At 32.7% G+C, this 22,588-nt stretch overlaps 2 protein-coding genes across 3 annotated transcripts; one reads left to right on the top strand and one right to left on the bottom strand.

Moving 5' to 3' along the window:
• The first annotated feature begins 4,395 nt into the window (after positions 1–4,395).
• LOC129899405 (auxin-induced protein 22D-like) lies at positions 4,396–6,083 on the top strand. The gene is made up of 3 exons (XM_055974362.1): positions 4,396–4,841; positions 5,300–5,508; positions 5,789–6,083. The coding sequence occupies exons 1-3, from the start codon at positions 4,654–4,656 to the stop codon at positions 5,965–5,967; spliced, it is 576 nt and encodes a 191-aa protein (XP_055830337.1). The 5' UTR covers positions 4,396–4,653; the 3' UTR covers positions 5,968–6,083.
• A 10,698-nt stretch (positions 6,084–16,781) lies between these two features.
• On the bottom strand, positions 16,782–22,333 carry LOC129899883 (uncharacterized). 2 transcript variants are annotated; one of them, XM_055974883.1, is made up of 9 exons: positions 22,220–22,333; positions 21,992–22,108; positions 20,867–21,194; positions 19,971–20,418; positions 19,037–19,136; positions 18,812–18,871; positions 18,316–18,399; positions 17,997–18,104; positions 16,782–17,312 (listed from the first exon to the last, which is right to left on the bottom strand). In XM_055974883.1, exons 1-9 carry the CDS (start codon positions 22,253–22,255, stop codon positions 16,998–17,000), a joined length of 1,596 nt encoding a protein of 531 aa, XP_055830858.1. In that variant the 5' UTR covers positions 22,256–22,333; the 3' UTR covers positions 16,782–16,997. The 2 variants fall into 2 exon arrangements, with proteins under 2 accessions (XP_055830858.1, XP_055830859.1); XM_055974884.1 differs by having other exon boundaries at positions 19,971–20,415.
• Between the last annotated feature and the right edge of the window lie 255 nt (positions 22,334–22,588).

Here is a 22,588-nt window from a genome sequence, read left to right as displayed (position 1 = left end):
TACACCCCAAACAACCCTTTTTAATTTTTTAACTTGGAGAAAGTCAATGCATGTTGCTGGATGTTGTGACCTAAAAACTTATATAAAAAAAATAAGTAAGATTTATATAGACCTAAGTTGTGTGTATAGGCAAGGACCCAACACAGTGAGGATAAAAGCATGTGCACACATATTCATTTCTTAGCCTGCATGTGAACTTGTTGGATTTTTGTCACCTTGGAGTCAAACCCTATTCCATGTATAGGGCATCCCACAATTAACCCTTCTCCTCGAACCCTAGCTCCCAACAAGGCGATTGAATGGCCAGAATTCCTTTATTCTTAACTGAAAGTCTCGAATTCATGTATTAGGATTGAAGAACATTTCAATAGAGAGTGTCAGTGACACCAAAATAGCTTTACGTACAAATTCACGGAAACCTAATGATTTGTGTTCATACTTTGTGTGTATATATATAACAAATCAACAAATAATTATATATATTAAATTTTGAACTTTGTAGTTAATATTATAAAAAGTGAATAAAGTGAAAAATTATTCCGAAATATTAGAAAAATGTATTATTCTTATAACAATTATATTGCATTGGATGTTGTATATCTTTTATGGTGAATGGGCCACTCGATCCATGATCCATGTTCTTCTAGGTAAAACATGCACAATTTGAACAGTAAATTCGTCCATATGATCAATCAGCCTCATGCATGAGATTGGAAGATAAATTCTTATTGTAGTTCGATTCTTAACTATATTTGTGCCATAGGAACAAAGTCAGATCTTCTTAATATATAAAATAAATAAAATACTAAATTATTTATATTGATGTTTCTATGTTTCTAAATATGTACTTGTAGACATAGTTGTTGGACGGTGGTTTAGTTAATTGGAATGGAGAACAAAAATGAAAATTAGGTCAAAGTTCATTGAGCCGATTAATTTGAATTCACACTAGATGTGTTTATATACTTTGAGGAGCAAAACGCTCCTTATTAAGATTTTTTTTCATTTTCATAACTCGAATTCGAGACATTTGATTAAGGATGAAGAAATCTCAACTATTTCACCACATATTTTGGTTCACTACTTCCTTGTCAAGTTAGGTTTTTGCACGCCTAATTAACTCACATCCCAAAAGTTAGCACAAAAAAAAGGAGGATATTGTTCAAGGCTTATAATGAGCCCAAGATTACATTGAGACATTTCATTCATCACCCCTCCTCATGCTCGGTCGATACATCCATTCTTTATTCGAGATTTCACTGTCTGATCCGATGCATGCACATTTCGGGAGCTCACATCGGGCATGGCTCTGAATCCTTTGATACTAAATTAGGCCTTAGGCTTAACTCACATTCTAAAAGCTAGTTCAAAAGAATAACGCTTGTTCAAGCCTTATTAGGAGCCCCGGATTTCATGCAATCACCGATGTGAGACATTCCAATAATTACTTCTTCCGACCAAGATTATTTGTTTTTAACCATTAATTCGCATCGAAAGTTTGTCCATTTTGAGGCGAAAAACACTCCTATGCCATGAAATTTTCCATTTCCAAACTGAATTAAAAAACTTTTAATTAAAAATGAAAAAAATCTCAATCATTTCACCGCATCTCTTGATTCACTGATTCTTCATACCAAGTTACTCGTTTACTTATGTTTTTCATATGACACATCAAAGGTGGCAAGCAACTTCTTAGTTTAAGAAACACACCTAAATTATTTTTCTTTTTTGAGTTTCATATCTAAACTATTGGGAGTGTGAGTTTCATACCTAAACTATCACTTCTTAGTTTAAGAAACACACATCTCTCTTTAAAGAGAGAGTGTGTGCTACACTCTCTCTTTCATTTTAAAAAAATTGCCACATCACACTCCACATAACACCGAGGTGTGTTTCTCAAATTGAGAAGTGATAGTTTAGGTATGAAACTCAAAAAAGTGAGATAATTTAAGTGTGTTTTTGACACTTATATCCTTAACTTTTATATATATACTAACAGTATAATGTATTTTTACCCTATCGACTAGGGTAATGTTTTGATAGGCTACTATCTTATTTTTAATGTTATTAACCCATACTTGTTATAAATAGCTATACATGTATATTGACTTTCAAGTAACATAATAGTGTAAAAACTTTCACTTGTCAGTGGATTAATTAAATTTATACTCGAAAAAAAAACACTATAGATCGATAGTGTTTTTATGGGTCAAAATCGACATCCACGTGGAACTTCAATTATTCATTTTCTTTTATTATTTACTCGTGCATTTAATGGGCCCATGAGTATTGGGCTGACCCAAATAAAACCCAAACCAACAGACAAGAAAGTAAGTACCTTAAAAAAGATGTAATAAAAGTCCAATAAACTTTAATTACACGTGTGGAAGGCCCACATCTCATTATCAACATTTAATACGTTGTGTCACACGTGTATACCTCTTTTTTTTATTAAACAAAATGATCCTTTGATTTCACGTGTGTGGTTATAAATTTAAGTATAATAATATTTATCGGGATATTACCTGTTGTATTATATCGTATTGTTCAAAATGAATTGTTTCTTAATATTTATATATACAAAAGGGAGAGAACAATTTTTTAAGTTAATGAAATCCAGTAATTTTTCTCCCTTTTACATAGGTCAGTCACTGAAAGGCATAGCAAAAACAAGATTACATTCATTATTAACTCATTAATTTAAGTAATTACATTAATTTCTAAACTTTCCTCGGTTATAGACGTAGTTGAAACTAAATTTGTATCTAAATTTTGTATATTTTAAAGAATTATTAAATATAAAAGCATATTAATCAATTTAAGATTAGTATAATTATTTATAGTTTTTAAAATTAGAAGCTATCAAAAATAATTTATATATCTTATAAAAGTAAAGATAAAATCTACGTGTAACTTACTATATTATAAACCTCATCACTTCTTAGCAGTATCTAATCTCATTTTATGCTTTTTTTTAGCAGAGAGTCTCTCAGAAACAGCCGTCCTACCTTGGTACGAGTAAAATTTGCGTACACTTTACTCTTTTCAGATCCTACATTGTGAAATTTTTCACTGAATTATTGTTGTAAGTATATGTTTAGACATCTGGCCAAGAAAATCATGAAAAATCAAAAGTATTAATTATGGTAGGTAATATATATTAATCAAAAATCCCATATGTCCATGCCCCTAAATCAACAGACATAATTGGGACCTATGTCACATGAAGGTTGTCCCCCCTTCCCAACATTAATTTGTTTTCCATAATAACAACAACAATATATTCAGCGTTTACCAATAAATTTGAAGAAAATAACTATATAAATTTTTCTACCTTTTCTATCTTTGAGGAATAGAGAAGCTCATGTTTTCAAAGTTACTTTAACCATGTATATCAATGATCAATTACTATAAATTCAATTATTAACCGATTGATCTACTTATTAAATTTTTTAATATATTTTTCTTTCTGTTTTCATTTGTTTATTTGTTTTTGATTTAACACAAAATTTAAAAAAATAAAAGAAGATTTTTAAATCTTATAATTCTAAACTAAAGATATGTAAAATGTTTCAGAATGTCTTTTAATCTTATAATATCAAATATGTTGCGTGGAAAATTAAAACTAAAGATCTGCCAAAAAGAAAAATAGACATTTTATTTAAAACAGACTAAATTAAAAAAATACTAATAAATTAAAACGATAAAGAAAATAAATATTCTAATTCCACGAATATTTCAATAGTATGTTAATGGAGTTGTCCCTTCATTGTTCCCTTGTCTCATATCAGATCAACCTAGTCTTGCCTGTCATTTAGATTTTGACAGACACACATTACCTAAAAATATAGAGTTAGCGTGTCATGACACCTACTTTATCACTCCACGATAACTCGCGATTGATATTAGCGTCTCAAATATCGTGTGTAGTGTAAACATTGAGAATACAATTAAATAATAAAGCATAATTTCTCTAATTAGATGAGAGGACAAACTTCAACAATGAGTTATTAACAAAATTTGTTCATTCACATAAGGTATGCACAACAGCACAAATATATGTATATCATTTTATACAAAATATAATACTTTCACTAATCTATTTTATGCGACACTCTTTCCTTTTCAATGTGTTCCAAAAAAAAAATCACTTTACTATAATTAGAAATAATTTAACTTTAAAAAATTCCAAACAATCACACAAATATCTAAATATTGTCTTAGACCACAAATTTTAAAAGTCTTTATTTTTATCTTAAATATCGTTCCAACTTAAATAGTCTCACATAAAATGGGATGGAAGGAGTATAATTTTTGTATTATTACGTGCTAACAAGGAGCGTGAAGGAGTAATTTTTTCCTTTATGAAATTCATGCACAAAGAAAATAAGTCCTCTAGATATTATGTCACCCTAATTATTAATCATTTTTATATTATATAATGCTACACTTATCTTCCTCTTCTCATTCATCATTCACAACTTTGCTAGCTAACAAATTCTTCACCGGAAAAAGTCGCCGTCGCCGGACATACACCGGAGAAAAAAAAGGTCATCAACAACATATTACTCATCAAATTGTTCTAACAAGTTCTTGAAGATATACATATATATATATATAGTTATATAGTTATATATATCAAGAATATTGAAAATGGCAACAATCTACGAGAATAATAATAATCTTGCAACTGAGCTGAGATTAGGGTTACCTGGTACAACAGATAAATCGAAGACGCAATTATCTTCGACTTGTACTAATAAAAGATCTTTATCAGAGATGGATGACTCCTCATCATATATAAATCATCATGATCAACAAGACTCCTCCCCTGCACCAAAGTAAGTTGTGTTATTGATTTTCACTATTATTATTATTATTATTATTATTATTATTATTATTATTATTATTATTATTATTATTATCTCGAAAGGTCTCGATTCTCTTGAAATCCATGCAGATCTAGAGGAGAAAAATATTTGATTAGACGATACGATACAAATTATAGCTAGTAATATGTGAAATTTAGTCATGTTAGTACGTTTACTTTAGGTCATATGTCTTCTAGAAGTCTTTTAGTCCATTTCAAAGATTTATTTGTGCGTAGAAAATATGGAGAAATACTACTAGTTATAATATATTGAACTCATGAGTTAAGCTTAAATAGAACGAATTGATTAGTCATGAGAGTACATAGAGTTGTTGACCTCAACTTGTTTGGAACAAAAGTTTATATATTCTAACTTTTGACTTTAAAGGGTTTGAAATTAACAAATTTTTATTTGTTTTTTTTTTTCAGAGTACAAATTGTTGGTTGGCCACCAGTTAGATCTTACAGGAAGAATGTTGTTGTCCAAGCCAAGAATTCTGTTTTTGATGTTTCCTTAGGGATGTACGTGAAAGTTAGTATGGATGGAGCACCTTACCTAAGGAAAATTGACCTTAGGGTTTACAAAAATTATGAAGAACTACTCAAAGCTTTGGAGAACATGTTCAAACATCCCATTGGTGAGTTTTAACTTTCAAAAAAAACTCTATTAATAGTCGATTACTTAGGCAGATCTAGAATTTTAAGTCACGTTGTGTGATATTTAGATTTAGGATTTCAAGTTATCAATTGACCTTGTGTGAAACCAAACCAGTCTATCACTATTTTAATATTCAATGCATATATTATAATAAGTTAGGTCGATCTGAGACAGATCCAGAATTTTAGGTTAATACGTCTGAATTTTTCCAGTGATAAACAAAAACTTATGTTTTTTTTGTTGAATTATAAATTTTTCAGGTGTATACTTGGAAAAAGAAGGCTACAATACCAGTGGATCTGATTATGTATTAACATATGAAGACAAGGATGGTGATTGGATGCTTGTTGGAGATGTACCATTGGATATGTTTATTAATTCTTGTAAAAGGCTTAGAATCATGAAAGGGTCTGAAGCTAAAGGTTTGGGATGCCTATAGGGATCTCATAAATTTAAGATGGATTTCATGAGTTCAACTTTGTTTTCGATTCGATTTATGTATATATACACAAATAATAAAATTAAAATATACATATGATGAGATTGTATTCGTTCTCTGAGCCTAGTGATTCTTGATTAATATTCAATACTTGAGTCAATCTGACCCCTTAATTGAACAAAGAAGGATCAATGAGCTTATTATTGATTGAGATGCAAAATCCTTTTAGGGTGCATTTTTTCCTTAATATGTGTGAATCCGAATTAAACGAGTCATCTGAATATCAAATGATTATAGTGGAAAAAAGGATCAACGAGTTTCTTGATTGAGACGAAAATGCGCTCTACGTGTGTACAAATTTGAATTGATTGGGTTAGTATATTTCATATATCAGATGATTATGATGAGAAAAAGGACTAATGAGATTCTTGACTGAGATGAAAATCATATTATGAAGCGCTTTCTTCTTAATGGGTTCTATGCGCACACGATTGTAAATTAGTTGGATCGGTGTATTTCGAATACAGGAGGATTATAAACCAAAAAAAAATATCCTGGAAACCACAAAACATATACACAGGAACTGCAATAAAATTGAAGATTATTACAATAAATACAAGGCTGAGAATTCAGATTTCTATGGTTCCAATTGTGCATGTGGGACAGAATAGAAAAATGTATATTCAGCTATAGTACATAATTTTTTGGGATTCTTTTAAAATTGATTTTTTTAAAAAAAAAGAGAATTTGCTGTATATTCAAAGAGTATATATATTTATTATATATACAGGGGAATACACAATTTTATGAAGGGTTGTGTTTATTGATGATTTACTGAATTCAATACAAGAAAACAATTATTTATATTTAATTTAATTTAATTTTCATCTATATTGAGCCAAGTCAAGTTTAGTTGATTTAAGTCAAATCGAGTTCAATTTAACGGTTGCAAACTTATCGTATCAATTTCTAAGTCAAATCTAATTGAACTTTTTGCTATACATATATAATATATAGTCGAATTGTTAACTATGTTTCTTTTTTGCATATAGGACAGGTAAAAACATTTTTTCAACAATTAATACGTGGGACAGGGCAGGGTTTTTAGATGCAAAGAACAATCTTTAATTAAACAGAACATTTACTAAGGCAATTTTTTTTGAAAAATACTAAATGGATCACAGTAAAGAAAGTCAAAATCTTAGCAGGTCAAGGTTTGATCCGCTCTATTGCCATCCTTATAGATATTCATCAGCAGTGAGCTTACGAACAATATTTCTGTTAAATCTCCATTGATGGAGGTTTAAAGCAAGCAGACCTTGAAGGAAGAGAAGGGAAGAGAAGAGAGAAAAGGAAGAAAGAACAGAGAGGAAAAAATATCAGTATATTTCAGTTCTCTTATTTTTTCTTATTCATACATGTATATATTGTATGTACTTATGGTGTATTGTGTATAAGTACTCCACTAACTACTTCTAACTACCTTCTAACAACTTAGTTAGTTTAACTAACCATTAACTAACCATGGTAGCTTGACTAACTAACTCCTTAGTCAACACTCCCCCTCAAGCTCATGGTTTAAACAAATCCATGACTCCTAAGCCACTTAGGAGTAGTTGATGTTGTGCTTTGCCAAGGCTCTTTGTGAGTAGATCAGCAAGCTGATCTTCAGTGTGGGTGAATTCAGTTTTCAGAGTTCCTTGACATATCTTTTCCTTTACAAAATGACAATCTATGTCTATGTGTTTGGTCCTTTCATGGAAGATTGGGTTTGCTGCAATTTGTATTGCCGACTTGCTTTCACACACCATTCTGACTAGAAAATCAACTTGAACACCAAGCTCTCTGAACAAGCCAATCAGCCAAGTTAACTCAGCTGCACAGTTTGCCATGCTCCTGAATTCAGCTTTTGCTGAACTTCTGGAAACTGTCTCTTGTTTCTTAGACTTCCAAGAGATGAGAGCTCCATCAAATTTGATTAAGTATCTCGTGACAGACCTCCTAGTCTCTAGACATGCTCCCCAATCTAAGTCACAGTAGGCAAGGAGTTGCTCTGTAGTTTCTGATGGCATGAAGAGTCTAAGGCCTAGAACTTCTTTAATGTATCTGACCACCCTGAGTGCTGCATCCATGCGTGACTCCTTGGGGCAGTGCGTATATTGGCTCAACTTCTAAACTGAAAATGCAAGATCAGGTCTAGTCATTGTAAGATAGAGAAGTCTTCCTACTAACCTTTGATATCTGCCAGGATCCTTCAATACAGGGTCTTCATGTTCCCTTTTACAGAAACAACTTCATAATACTTGACAGATGTTAGTTTCAGATTTTGTTCAAGTGGTATAGCTGCAGGTTTAGCTCCCTTTAGACTAGTTTCAGCTATTAACTCCAATGCATATTTTCTTTGAGACAAATGTATACCTTTACTGGATCTGGCAACCTCAATTCCTAGAAATAATTTAAGTTCTCCTACATCTTTCATCTTGAATTGTTTCTGCAGGTCCCTCCTTGTGCAATCTATCAGAGTTTGCTTGTTGCCAGTGATTAAGAGGTCATCTACATAGACTAGTACAATAACTATGTCACCTTTAACTTGTCTAGTGAATAATGAGTAGTTATAGTGGCTCTGAATGAACCCCAGTTGTACCAAAGCTTTTGTTAATTTCAAATTCCATTGCCTAGGAGCCTGTTTGAGACCATAGAGTGACTTGTGGAGTTTGCAGACTTTACCCTGCTCCCCCTGTCTTACAAAGCCAGCAAGAATAGTCATGTATACCTCCTCCAAGAGATCACCATTGAGGAAAGCATTGTGAACATCCATTTGGTGAATGCACCAGCCTTTAAAAGTAGCAAAAGCAACAATGGATCTAACAATAACCATCTTAGTAACAGGGCTAAAGGTCTCACTATAGTCAAGACCTTCTTGTTGGTTGTACCCTTTGGCCACTAGCCTTGCCTTAAACCTTTCAACCTCACCTGAAGCCTTGTACTTCACCTTATAGACCCACTTGTAGCCAATAGGTTTCTTGCCAGGGGGCAAGTCCACCACACTCCAAGTATGATTATCCTGCAAAGCAGCAATCTCCAATTTCATAGCCTGGATCCATTTAGGATCAAGAGAGGCTTCAGAATAAGAGGTAGGTTCAGTGATAGCTGAGTAGGCAGCCAGAACATGAACATAAGGTGGGGAAAAATGAGCATAAGATAGATGAACATAAATGGGATATGAAGAGGAGATGCTATGGTGTGCAGTGACAAAGTCCTGAAGCTACATGGGAGGTTTAGTTTGTCTAGAAGACTTCTTAGGAGGAAGAACAGTTGTCTGAGGAGTAATATGAAGGTTTGAGGAGGGTGGGGAATGGTATGGACAAGAGTTATGAGGAGGTGAAGGAGAGTGGGATAATACAGAAGATGGAGAATGTGGAACAGGAGGAGGATCAATAGCTTGTGTAGGTAGAGTAAGAATAGGAAAAACAAGATTAGAAGAGACTTGCAAGTCTTTGAATGGAAAGACATTTTTCTTGAACACTACATTTCTATTGACAAACATAGATTTGGAGTGCAAATCATATAATAGATAGCCCTTTTGTGACAGAGAGTATCCCATCATGACTGCAAGAATGGCTCTAGGTGCAAATTTATCTAAGATCTTTGGACAGGCAGCATAGCATAAGCAGCCAAAAGTTCTTATATGTGAGAGAGAAGGGGGTGATGAATGTAGCAATTCAAAGGGAGATTTATAATGAAGAAGTTTGGAGGGAAGTATGTTAATGATGTAGACAGCAGTGGTGACACACTCACCCCAGAATTTCAAAGGAATGCTAGCTTGAAATCTGATTGCTCTAGCCATATCTAGGATAGTTTTATGTTTCCTTTCAGCAGCACCATTTTGTTGAGGTGTATAGATACATGTACTCTAATGAAGGATACCAAGAGTAGATAGTAAAGATTGGAAATCATGACTGAGAAACTCACTACCATTATCAGTCCTAAAAATTTTAACAGTAGTAGAGAAGAGGTTGTGAACTTGTGCAAAAAACTTTCTCAACACTACTATAGTATCAGCTTTAGAGGTAATGAGAAATAACCAAGTAAATTTGGAAAAGTCATCTACTATAGTAATAAAGTATTTCATTCCAGAATGAGTTGGTACTCTGTAAGGACCCCAAATATCACAATGAACAAGTTTAAATATAGATTTAGAAACATGAGAGCTAGCTGGAAAAAGGAGCTTAGTTTGTATAGCTAAGAGGCAGACAGTACAAGGTAAATGCACAGTGGTATGTACAATATCAAGACCAGTGGACTTATTTATTATGTCTATAGGAGCATGACCTAATATTCTATGCCACAAGAAAATAGATTCAGATTGACTTAATGGAGCAGAGGAAGTATTTGTTGAATGTGCTGAGGGAGGAAAACTGGGACTGAGTTGATGAGACTTTCCTTGAGGATGTAGAGGCCTTGATCTTCTCTACCAATCCCCCTAACCAATCCATTGGAGAGATCCTAAAAAATACAAAAATCAGGAAAGAAAGCTGCCATACACTGAAGTTCTTTGGTAAGTTGTGACACAGACAGTAAGTTACACTTGAAATCTGGAACAAACAGCATATTACTAATACTTTTACTACCAAGTACTTTTGTTCTCCTAGTGTGTGAAACTGATGTTACATTACCAGTAGGGAGGTGAACTTCTCTCCTCTCAAAATTAGGCACAGGTTGAACTGTATCAAGCACATCAAGACTAGCTGTCATATGATCTGTGGCTCTAGTATCAACTATCCAATCTATAGGCACATATTTGGAGACTAAGGCAGACAAGGTACTACCTGCAGTAGCTTCTTTAGCTGAGTACTCCCCTAAATTTTCACTTTCTTTTGCCAACATCTAAATGATCTGCTGCTATTCATCTTGTGTGAAGAAAGTTGTTGGAGACGGAGGATTCAGAGTAAAAGTGGCATTGTCAACAGGTTGAGAGACTTCAATTTGATTGGCATAGGAGCTGGTGCCTCCACCTTTCTTCTTTGATCTCCACCCAACAGGATAGCCTTTAACTTTGAAGCATTGCTCCTTAGTATGTCCCCTATATCCACACCTTTCACACACAACTTTCTGAGGCTTCTGGGACTATGACTTGTATTGAGAGTCATAATGTCCTCTATATGGATGACCATCACCATCTCCTTGTTGATGTCCAAAATTACCACTCTCATGTTTATAAGTTTTCTGACTGAACAGAGTTGTACTTTCAATATCCCTATGAAGAGCAGCATCCGAACTTGTATGGATCAGATTTCTTTGACTTTTATGATCTAAAATGAGTAAGCAGGCTTTGTTTAGATTGGGAGTAGGAGTCGGAAGCAGAATTTGCCCTCGAGCAGCTGAGTAGGACTCATTCAATCCCATTAAAAACTGAAGTAGTCTTTGATACTCATAATGTTCTTTGAATTTCCTGGACTCATCACAGGAGCATCCTGGACAAGGCATGATGGAGTCAAACTCATTCCATAGACTCTTAAGTGTAGTGTAGTAGTCAGTCACTGACAGAGTTCCCTGGCTTAGGCTGTGAATCTCCTTATGAAGATGAAACACATGTGCACCATTAATCTTGTCAAACCTCTCCTTTAAATCACACTACACTTTGTGAGCGTCATCACCATACACTACACTGAGCAGGCTTGGTCTCACAGCATTCATAATCCAGGATAAAACAACAACATTGCATTTTCCCCAAATATCAAAGTACTCAGGGCCAAATTTCGATTTAGGAAATCAACCGTCAACAAACCCCAGTTTACTCTTACATAGTAGTCCAATACATATGGACCTACTCCAGATTGCATAGTTTTCTGATCCGGTGAGTTGCAAAGAGATTAGAGAGCTTCCTGGAGTGCCATTAGGTTGAAGGTAAAGCGGATAATTGTGATCTATCACCGGAGTACTGAATCGTACTGCTTCAATGGTGGTGTTTGTGTTTAGGTTGTTGGTTTCCATAGATCCAGCTTCAAACTCAGCTGTAATGGCCATTGCTTCACAGCTTTGAGACTTGCTTTTTTTCTTAGCTGCTGACTATCGATTCTACTTCTCCTTGGCTTCGAATCTCAGCAATCGAGTACACTGCACTGTAGGACGTAGTGCTGGCTCTAATACCATATTAAATCTCCATTGATGGAGGTTAAAAGCAAGCAGACCTTGAAGGAAGAGAAAAGAAGAGAAGAAAGGAGGAGAGAAAAGGAAGAAAGAAGAGAGAAGAAAAAATATCAGTATATTTCAGTTCTCTTATTTTCTTATTCATACATGTATATATTGTATGTACTTATGGTGTATTGTGTATAAGTACTCCACTAACTACTTCTAACTACCTTCTAACAACTTCCTAACAACTTAGTTAGTTTAACTAACCATGGTAGCTTGACTAACTAACTCCTTAGTCAACAATTTCCGTCTATGTGAGCTTGCTCGCTCAGCATCAGAATCAACAACAACAACAATAACAACATTTCTAATCTCGTTTAATTTAACAAAGGAATTCTCTTAAGTTTTCAACGCAAAATATAAATTAGTAATAAATTCAAAATATTTTGTACTAAATTAATATTTTAAAATGTCATAAATTAGATGATAATGTTGCAGCCAAAAATGGATTCTGTTTTAGATGTGAAGATGTTTAATTTTATGTAAAATCAATATTGTAATTTATAACTTTGATAATAATAAAATATCTGTTTTAATTTCTTAGCAAGTTTTCTGGTATTTGTTGAATTTAGTACGAGTATTATTTAGTAAATAGCACTCCAAGAATATAGAAATAATAAATAAAAACTTTATTATATATATGTTCCAACTCCCATGTGTCATTTGCTCTATATATAGCTCAAAGCCTTCAAAACACTATTCTTGAACTAAATTCACTCATAAAGTAAATGAATTGTGATACTAATATATAAGATATCCCCTTAAGTAAAATTATGTGTACGTTACTGCTAATGTTTTTTTTTCTAACTCGATATTTGATATCTGTATTAACTTGCAATATTGAATTTTTTCCATTTCCGGGGGATTTGCTAATGCTTAATAGTGTAGGCACACACACATTTTCAAATAATCAAATTTAATTTGGATTTATATGATGATCAATATTTCAAAGAGGTTACAAAAAGTACAATTAAGAATTTCCATCATACTATAGTATGGGAAAATAAACTAGGGTCAATCATGGCCCATGAAGCAAAAATCAAAACCAGAAAATGGAGAAGGAGTACACAATTATGTAGTCTTTAGAATTATGTCCTAAAAAGAATGGATTAATACTGCTCCATAGTTGCCACTAAATATATTTTTTCAATTAGTAGCCATAACAAAAGGGACCTTATACGATTGTGGATATTCAGTTGGAGGATGAGCAACCTCTTTACGAACTGCAAAGTTCCTTTCTGATATTTGACTTGTCATTCCAGTAGAAGCTCGAACGTTGGAGCCATGATTGGGAGATGGCGGCGGGACAGGTCGTTTCCATTGAGATGACAACAACAGGTATTTATTTGTGGTTTTACGACGACCTGCAAAGTTCCTTTCTAATATCTGACTTGTCATATTAGTAGAACGCGGAACGTTGGTGCCAGGATTGGGAGCTGGCGACAGGATGGGTGGTTTCAATTGAAGAGATGACAACAAAAGGTATTTATTTGTGGTTTTACGACCTGCAAATTTCCTTTCTGATATCTGACTTGTCATGGCAGTAGAAGCTGGAACGTTGGAACCACCATTGGAAGATGGTGGCGGGACAGGTGGTTTCCATTGAAGAGACGACAACAAAAGGTATTTATTTGTGGTTTTACGACTAGCAAAATTCCTTTCTAATAACTGACTTGTCATGCCAGTAGAAGCTGGAGCGTTGAAGCCATTATTGGGAGATGGCGGCGGGATGGGTGGTTTCACTTGAAGAGATGACAACAAAAGGTATTTATTTGTGGTTTTACGACCTGCAAATTTCCTTTCTAATATCTGACTTGTCATATCAGTAGAAGCTGGAATGTTGGAACCACCATTGGAAGATGGTGTCGGGACAGGTGGTTTCCATTGAAGAGATGACAACAAAGGGTATTTATTTGTGGTTTTACGACGACCTGCAAAGTTCTTTTCTAATATCTGACTTGTCATGCCAGTAGAAGCTGGAGCGTTGAAGCCATTATTGGGAGATGGCGGCTGGATGGGTGGTTTCACTTGAAGAGATGACAACAAAAGGTATTTGTTTGTGGTTTTACGGCCTGCAAAGTTCCTTTCTAATATCTGACTTGTCGTGCTAGCCGAATGCGGAACGTTGGTTCCAGGATTGGGAGATGGCGACGGCACAGGTGGTTTCGATTGAAAAGATGACAACAAAAGGTATTTATTTGTCATTTTATGATTTGCAAGGTTCCTTTCTGATATCTGACTTGTCATATCAGGAAAGAGAGAGTTGGTGCCACCATTAGGAGACTGCCGCCGAATGGAATCCCATTGGAGAGATGACAACAAAAGGCGTTCATTTGTTGCCTGAATTACAACTTTGTTTTCATTATGTAAAAGAATTCGAGTAGCTTCGTTCCGTGTAGCGCTTAGAAAAAGCAAAAACAATAATATTATAGAACCTAAAATGTTACTTTGTGATCTCATTGTTGATATTGTTGGAATTATAATATAATGAATGAGGATTGTGATTATGGTGATGTTATGGTTATTGAAATTGGCTGCATATTTATAACCTATGAAATAATTAACGTGTTAGAAAGACTTCAAAAAAAAATGTCCAAGTTTTCAAGTTCATGCAAGAATTTTGACCATTGACTATTAGGGTTTACAAAAAAAATTCTTGAAATTGAACGTGTCTTATGCTCAAGAGTAAAAAATAAATAAATTGAACATTAAAGTATTTTTTGGGTGTTTTCCGTATTTTAGCTAGGAATAATTTTGTTGTAATTTTATTTTCACATTAAAAGTGGCTAAACGCGAATTCATAACTGAACTTTGATGGGAAATCATAGATTTTGTGATAGGAAAGAAGTCCAATTACAAAAAATTTATTCATATACACAAGTGTACTCTTAAATTTTAACAATTTTTCTGAAAAATTGTATCTTTATCCCGGAGCCTCGAAGGATAGAAAAATGATTCTTTGCTTTGACTTTGATGAAAGGTGACATAAATCCCTCCCTACAACTCATGAATTAAGAATTCTCACAACAACAAGGTCTACTCGACACGAATTCCGCGTTAATGAAACTTTTCACAGGAATCTTTCACAAAATTTCCAAAGAAATAGAAATTACTAGTTTTAAAATCTAGTTGAACAAAAAAAAAAAAATTAAAGCGGTCAAAAGTGATCTTCAACTTGACTTTATCTTCAACAATAAGTTCTAATTATTTAGAAAAATAAAAGAAAATGAAAAGAAAGATATAACGAAATTGTCTAATAAGGGGGTACTCTTCCAAGTTGGTTCCCATGACATTCCTAATTCCAAGGGAATGTCTCGGAGGTGTGGTAGATAAATAGGTTGAAGTTTTTTGAATGAAGTTTTCATTTCATCAAGAACCTCTACAATGTTCCCAATATCAGGGTGAGGAGAGGCAATAGAAGTTTGGCACGGAATTTAAGAAAGATTAAAAAAAATAATTTTATGGTCCTAAATTAAAGATATGTCAAATATACCAAAATGCCTTTTAATTATATATCCTTAAATATGTCACGTGAAAAATTAAAATTAAAGTATTGCCAAAAAAGGTAATGCATCATGTTTTTAAAACAGATTAAAAACGAAAATAGGACATTCTTTTCAAAACGGAGAGAATAACTATTTGAGTCATGATATATGACTTTTTATAATTAACAATAAAGTCTCGCATGTTTTGTGATGGTATTAAACGTTTTGACCATTGACTACGTGGAGTTTACATTGAAATATTAAATCGTGATACACTATACAAAAATGTAAAAACAATCTCGAGAAATTTGTACGTATTTTTATAACAGATATGTGCGAATACACTTTAAGATAACAATAGTTTAAAAGGATTACACAATATAACAATATGATTTTCTTAATAATAGATAGTTAAATATGCACGAATACACTTATTATCTTTGCGAATATAATTAGATTGAGATATTATTTACATATTGATACACTTACAAAGCGCATGAATACAAATATTTATTATTATTATTATTATTAATAATAATAATAATAATATAACCCGTCTAAGATTATTAAGTATTTACTTAAGTTTGTTGTTAACAAAATTCTAATGACTCTATTAAATAAATACATATGCCACTAGACTTTTGTAAATTGTAATTCGTTGGTGTTGTTTAATCTTCCTTTATTAGTAGATAAGTACATCTTTTATGGGATTATTCTCTTCTTTTTTCTTTTTAGATTAAGCAAAAATAAATATACAAATTAACATCGAACAAATAAAAATGCATTAACATGTAAAAAATCAAAATAAAGTGTACAAAATAGTGTTAAGATGATCTGAATAATTAAAATTCAGTCTTGAAAAATAAATAAACTTAATGAAATTATGATTAGAATAGTTCATTAATTGCGAACAAATAAACCATTTTTCGACTGTTATTATGTTCACAAGGGGTAGCAAGTATCGAAATTATGACGCATAAGGTGAACACTTTCATTTTTCTTTTTGAAGGTTTTAGGTTTGAATGATTAAAATAAAAAAATAAAAAATAAACAAACTTAATAATTGAGATCTAAATTATTAAGATTAAAACGTATATTATCTGCAAACAAATGAAACTTTTTTCGATTGGTTGTTATGTTCTTGGGTGTTGGGGGGGGGGGGGGAGGGGGCAACAAGCAAGTATCATAATTACAAGGCAAAAGGTTGAACACTTCTATTTTCCTTTTTGAGGATTTCAAGTCTGAATGATTATAATTCAGACCTGAAAAACAAATAAATTTCATAATTCAAAGATTATAGACGTTCATCAACTGTAGATAAATGAGACTTTTTCCTAACAATTTTTATGTTCATAGGGGGAGCAAGTATCGAAATTCTGAGGCGTAAGGTTGAACCTCTATCATCTTAGCAAGTGATAGTGATGTCTTCTCCCCCGCGCCAAGGCAATCCATCATGGATTTTTTCAGAGAGCACGAGCTTGATAATTGGCTATATATCCATTCGACTAGCGACTCCATATCATCTGCAAAGTCTTTCATGTGCCATTGCATTAGCTTGGGCACCATTATCTTCTTCTTACTTGTCACTCCAACTGAAGCTTCCAAATACTCCATTTTTGCTCTCTCTAACTCGTTCGCGACTTCATCTGGTCTGTAGATCCTTAGCTGCAACAACACAATATCACCATGAATGAACATGTTTGATTGAACTCAGTATTTAAGATTGAAATTAAAGAAAGATTTTTGAAATTTAATGATCCCTTAAGTTTAAGGATAGGTTCGAAATAGTCATTTCAGTATATACTGAACAGTTTTAGTCCTTTAAATTTGTCAAAAAATAACACTTTTAGTCTACTTTCAAATATTTATCGAACTCTGACATTAATTTCTACTATTGTTTTTAATTCTTGATTCTAGTGCAACTATTTGAGGTGTAATTTCTATTAATTTTTTGTTATATCTTTTTAGAGTCTAGTTAATTTTATGTATGGTATATTTTAGAATTTGATTAGACTTTCTTCTTGGCGTTTATGGTTCATTTTTGTTCCCCTAATATTTTCGTCAAAACTAACCAACATAAATTGTTCATTTTTTGACCGAGACTATAACTTTTGACAAATTCAAAGGACCAAAATTGTTTATCACATACTTAAGGGACTATTTTGTACCTACCCTCAAACTTAAGGGACCATTTTCTCAATTTTTTTAAAAAATGTTTATGTGATTATAAATCATCTCATTAAAGATAAAACGAAAAATATAAAGTCAAATTCTTTATTACTAAATATAAAAATATGTCATTGAATCGACTAAAAAAAAAGAGTATCACATGAATCGCAATGAACTTACTGCAGGTGAAGACCAACTTCCTCGACATAGTGAAAATGTTACATTAGGTTCTGGATACTCAAGACCATAAGCATTCCTCAAAATTCTTTCATTATCATCATTCAGTCCCTTTAAATCCAAAATCAATAATTGAATATGAAAACTAATAAAAATGTGAGTATCGTGTAAGCTTAATTTAGAGTCGATTTCTCATATAGTCATTCAACTAATAGTCATTATCTCATATAGTAACTTTTTGAGATAAGATCTATTGGTTCAGTGACCATCTGAGAAATTAACTTGTTTCGGTTTAGTTATCTAGAGCTATATATGTACTCACATCTTCAATGTCCCTTGGATGCCTAAGAATGAAATGTTCGATAGCTAACGCGTTAAGTACAATACCACCAACATTTATCGCAGCCTGCCAAAAACGCAAGCATGTCATAAAATTAGCAACAAACAAATTATGTAGCTAAATAGGAAAATTTGTTGTTAATTCTATTTAACGATGGTTTACCGAAAGATTATCAAAAAAAAATAATTATTAGCTAGAGTTATTTTTAATAACAGATTATTAGAGACAAAGTTCGTAACTAATTCTAATTTTTTGTAGTGTGTATTTGTATCTAAGTACCATCTTGATTCATCTAACTCCACCGTTACAAAGTTAAAGACTAAAATGTTTGAATTAAGTACTATTAAATTGAGCAAAATCCATCACTAACATGTATAATATTAAAAAAATTGTTAGCTACGAGCTATTTTGCGACAGATTAGAGAGGAAGTTTGTAGGTAATTCCATTTATTTCGAGTGAAATAAACAATGTGCATACCTTATTTACGAGAGACAATTGTTCCTCCTCTGTAGAGGGCAAACCATGTTGTAAAAATGCCTGGATTTAGCATAAACAATGAGTCGTATCATCAATATGCAGGTCAATTTATGCGCATCAAGACTATTTTATTCTTCCTAGCTCCCACAAACACGGAGTTTTTATCTAGCTATTTAATTTTTTTTCTTTTTGACTAGAAAAAAGGCTTAACATGTCTTACAGTACATTCATTATGCAGATATTATAGATATTGATCCAGAATGCCAACTTTTGCTTGTATGTCAAGCAAGTTATGTCCATATTGCTAATTTTTTGCACCATAGTCCTAAAAAATTTCAGAGGAGAAAGAAAGAATTATTAGAAAAGGCAATTTCAATTAATTACTATTTTTTGAAGGGAGTAATGAAGAAATCTTTAATTACTAAAAGAACAGGAATTAGAAACAGACAAATTCCTTAGCTAAACAATAAAATCATCGTTATTCTTTGTTTAGCAATGTATAGAGACAAATTATTATCAAAAATATATATTAGTTACGAGCAATTTAGCGAGATATTATCAAAAGAATATAGTAACTAAGGGCAATTTACCGACAAATTATCAAAAAAAAATTGTTAGCTGCAAGCAATGATCAAAAGAAAATGTATAGCTACGAGCAATTTAGTGACAAATTATCAACAAAACATATTAGTTGCGAGCAATTTAGCGATAAATTATCAAAAGAATATATTAGTTGCGAGCAATTTAGCGATAAATTATCAAAAAGAGTTTAGCTACAAGCAATTTAGTGACAAATTATCAAAAGAATATATTAGTTGCGAGCAATTTAGCGACAAATTATCAAAAAAAGTTTAGCTACTAGCAATTTAGCGATAAATTATCAAAAGAATATATTAGTTGCGAGCAATTTAGCGACAAATTATCAAAAAAAGTTTAGCTACTAGCAATTTAGCGATAAATTATCAAAACAATATGTTAGCTAGTTGCGAGCAATTTAGCGACATATTAGCAAAGGAATATGTTAGTTGTGGGCAATTTAGTGACATGTTAGCCATGGATTATCAAAAGAATATGTTAGCTACGAGCAATTTAGTGACAGATTAATGACCGAATTCATAGCTATTTCCAATTCTTTTATAGTGAAATTTGAAAAAAGTACCTCAACTTTCCCATCTGGGGAAGACATTCAGATATATGGCTTGTGTTGAAAGAAGTTCTTGAGACTTGGATGAAATTCTTGTATGATCCAATCTCTGTATGGCTTCCATCAATGTCTAACAAGATCCCATAAGGATCAAGATTAGATGCGTAATCGTTGATGGCGAACGTTGGAGCATCAACAGGAGCTGATGTACAAGTTTTGCTACATATGAAGCTGCTTTTGGATTTCTTGGATGAAATTATAGATTGTTTTACAATAGAAGTAGATGAACCTTTACTTTCCAATGATGCCTTGTTTAACTTGAGATATATACTTATTAAGCATTTGAGTACTTCTTCCGATAGCTTATTTGGCGTATTGTTTTCCATTTCTATATCTATTGATTGATTGTGGTGTCTGCTCCAGCTTCTTGAACTTCTGGAGCTACTCTCAATTATTTCCTCTGCTTAATTCCGCGACAAAAATAATAATAAAAATGTTAATATTTTTGGATGCTACTAGCTTTTAAGAGAAATTTTGAATAATTTTTTTTTGTCAAACAGATATCAGAGCCTGTCTGATCTTGAAAAAGACTCAATAGCTTCTCGTACAGGCAGGCAATGCCAGTCAATGTGTGTCCCCCGACAGACCAATATCGATAGACTAATGATATATGCATGAAAAAAATTGCAAATATAACGAAAAGGCAAAAAAAACTCATCAAAAACAAAAACAAATTTGGAGTTGATGACAAATGCATCAACAAAATTGAATGTTGGTGACAAGTGCATTAACAAAAATTGGAGTTTGGTGACGTGTACATCAACAAAAATAAAGAAAAATATGGCTAGTAGTTGTAATTATTTTATACGAGCGGTCAAATATGTAACTTTCCTAAGAATAAGTTGTCTTACCGGTGGTAAGATCAATTGGGGTGTGTAAGTCCATGGAGGCACCAACAGAGGCTCTTCTTTCTTTTCGAATTCGATATTGTTTTCTAAGTTGTTGATAGTTACTTGATCTCGAGGCCATAGGGAGTTCAACATCTTTGAGTACAGGGCGAGGAGGCGGTAATTGCTTTGAAATCAGTCGTTGATGCTGCACTTGTTTAAGTTGCAACATTTCCCATTTTTCGGCTAACTCCTTCTCTTTGTACAACTTTAGCTTTAGTACGTCGACTTTTCTCTCTAGCCAAGCTATTTCTTCCTCCGCCATAACCACTTCTTCTAGTAGATGTTGAACCTGCAGTGATGGATTCAGAATTTAAAGTCTACGAGAATTTCAACAAACATAGAGAAGCTTGAAAGGTTAGACGGTTTTTATAATTTTCTTTTTTTTTGACGTTTTTGCATTAGAGTATCTATCTATCTATCCAAAATTGCAAATTAGAGAAAAAACAGTACCAGAAAATCGCTAGCCATTGGAAACATTATCGACGAGTCGATTTTCATAAAAAAAATTAGTGATTTTCTGATAGTAAAAAAAATAATCAGAAGATATATATATCTATGCCCTCCAGCATTCATACAATTTGGTCTTAAGTATCTATTTGACTATTTCTATCCAAAAAATTCAAACTTACGAAGAAACACTATCAAAAGATCGCTAATTTTTTACGGACATTTTCGTGGGAAATTGGCTCGTTGGTAAGAGATTTCAAATAAAAAAGGCATTGGAAACGTTATCGATGAACCAATTTTTATTGAAAATTAGCGATTTTCTGATAGTAAAAGAAACAGATGATATATGTATACATACCCTACAACATTCACACAATTTGGTCTTAAGCGTATATTTGATTATCTCTATCCAAAAAATCAAACTAAACAAAAAACACTACAAGAAAAACGCTAATTTTTTAACGAAAATTTCTGATGGAATATGTTGAAAATTGACTTGTCGGTAAGGGGTTTCAGATGGAAAAGTCGTCAGAAACGTCATCAATGAGCCAAATGTCTAACGGATTTCTTCAGAAAACTTCCTTAAAAAATTAATGATTTTCTGATAGTGAAAAAAGCAGAAGATATATATTTACGTACCCGACGAGGGAGGGTGGAGAGGCAAGGAAAAGGGCCAACATTTGGTCTTTGTAATGCATATTGCAAAACTGTTTTCAATTGAAGTTGCCCATCTAATTCTTCTCGCAATTCCTCAACCTATTAAACAATACGAACATTCAAAAATATCAATAGGTGTGTGTCAGCCACGAGTGTATGACTACAATTTTGAAAAATTCGAACAATAGACAATATTAATATAATTATTACCTCTTCTTCGAGAAGTATTTTTTTTCTGTTTCTCATCACTTGGCTGCATCAAGAAGTCTTCAAATTTCATCATTCAAAAATGAAATACTAATGTTTTTTCCCCTCAAAATTCAAAAATATTTAGACAAGATATGTGTGAATATTTGGTTCATCCACATATTTAAGATATGATAATTAATGCAAAAAATAATTTTTAAAAAAATGTGAACGTGAGTTGCACCAACAAACTTTTAAGGACAAATTGAGGTGACACGGTACGTGATGTCCATGAACTGTTTAAATATTCAACCGTTTGTCTGGTTGTCACAAGGGAATTATAGTGTTGGTTACGGGTTCAACAGAACTCAGTAATCTTCAAGTAAATTTTAT

This window comes from Solanum dulcamara, chromosome 8, assembly GCF_947179165.1.
Source record: "Solanum dulcamara chromosome 8, daSolDulc1.2, whole genome shotgun sequence".
Classification (NCBI taxonomy): domain Eukaryota; kingdom Viridiplantae; phylum Streptophyta; class Magnoliopsida; order Solanales; family Solanaceae; genus Solanum; species Solanum dulcamara.
The sequence above is the reverse complement of the archived record's forward strand: the minus strand, read 5'-3'. Positions and strand labels throughout refer to the sequence as shown.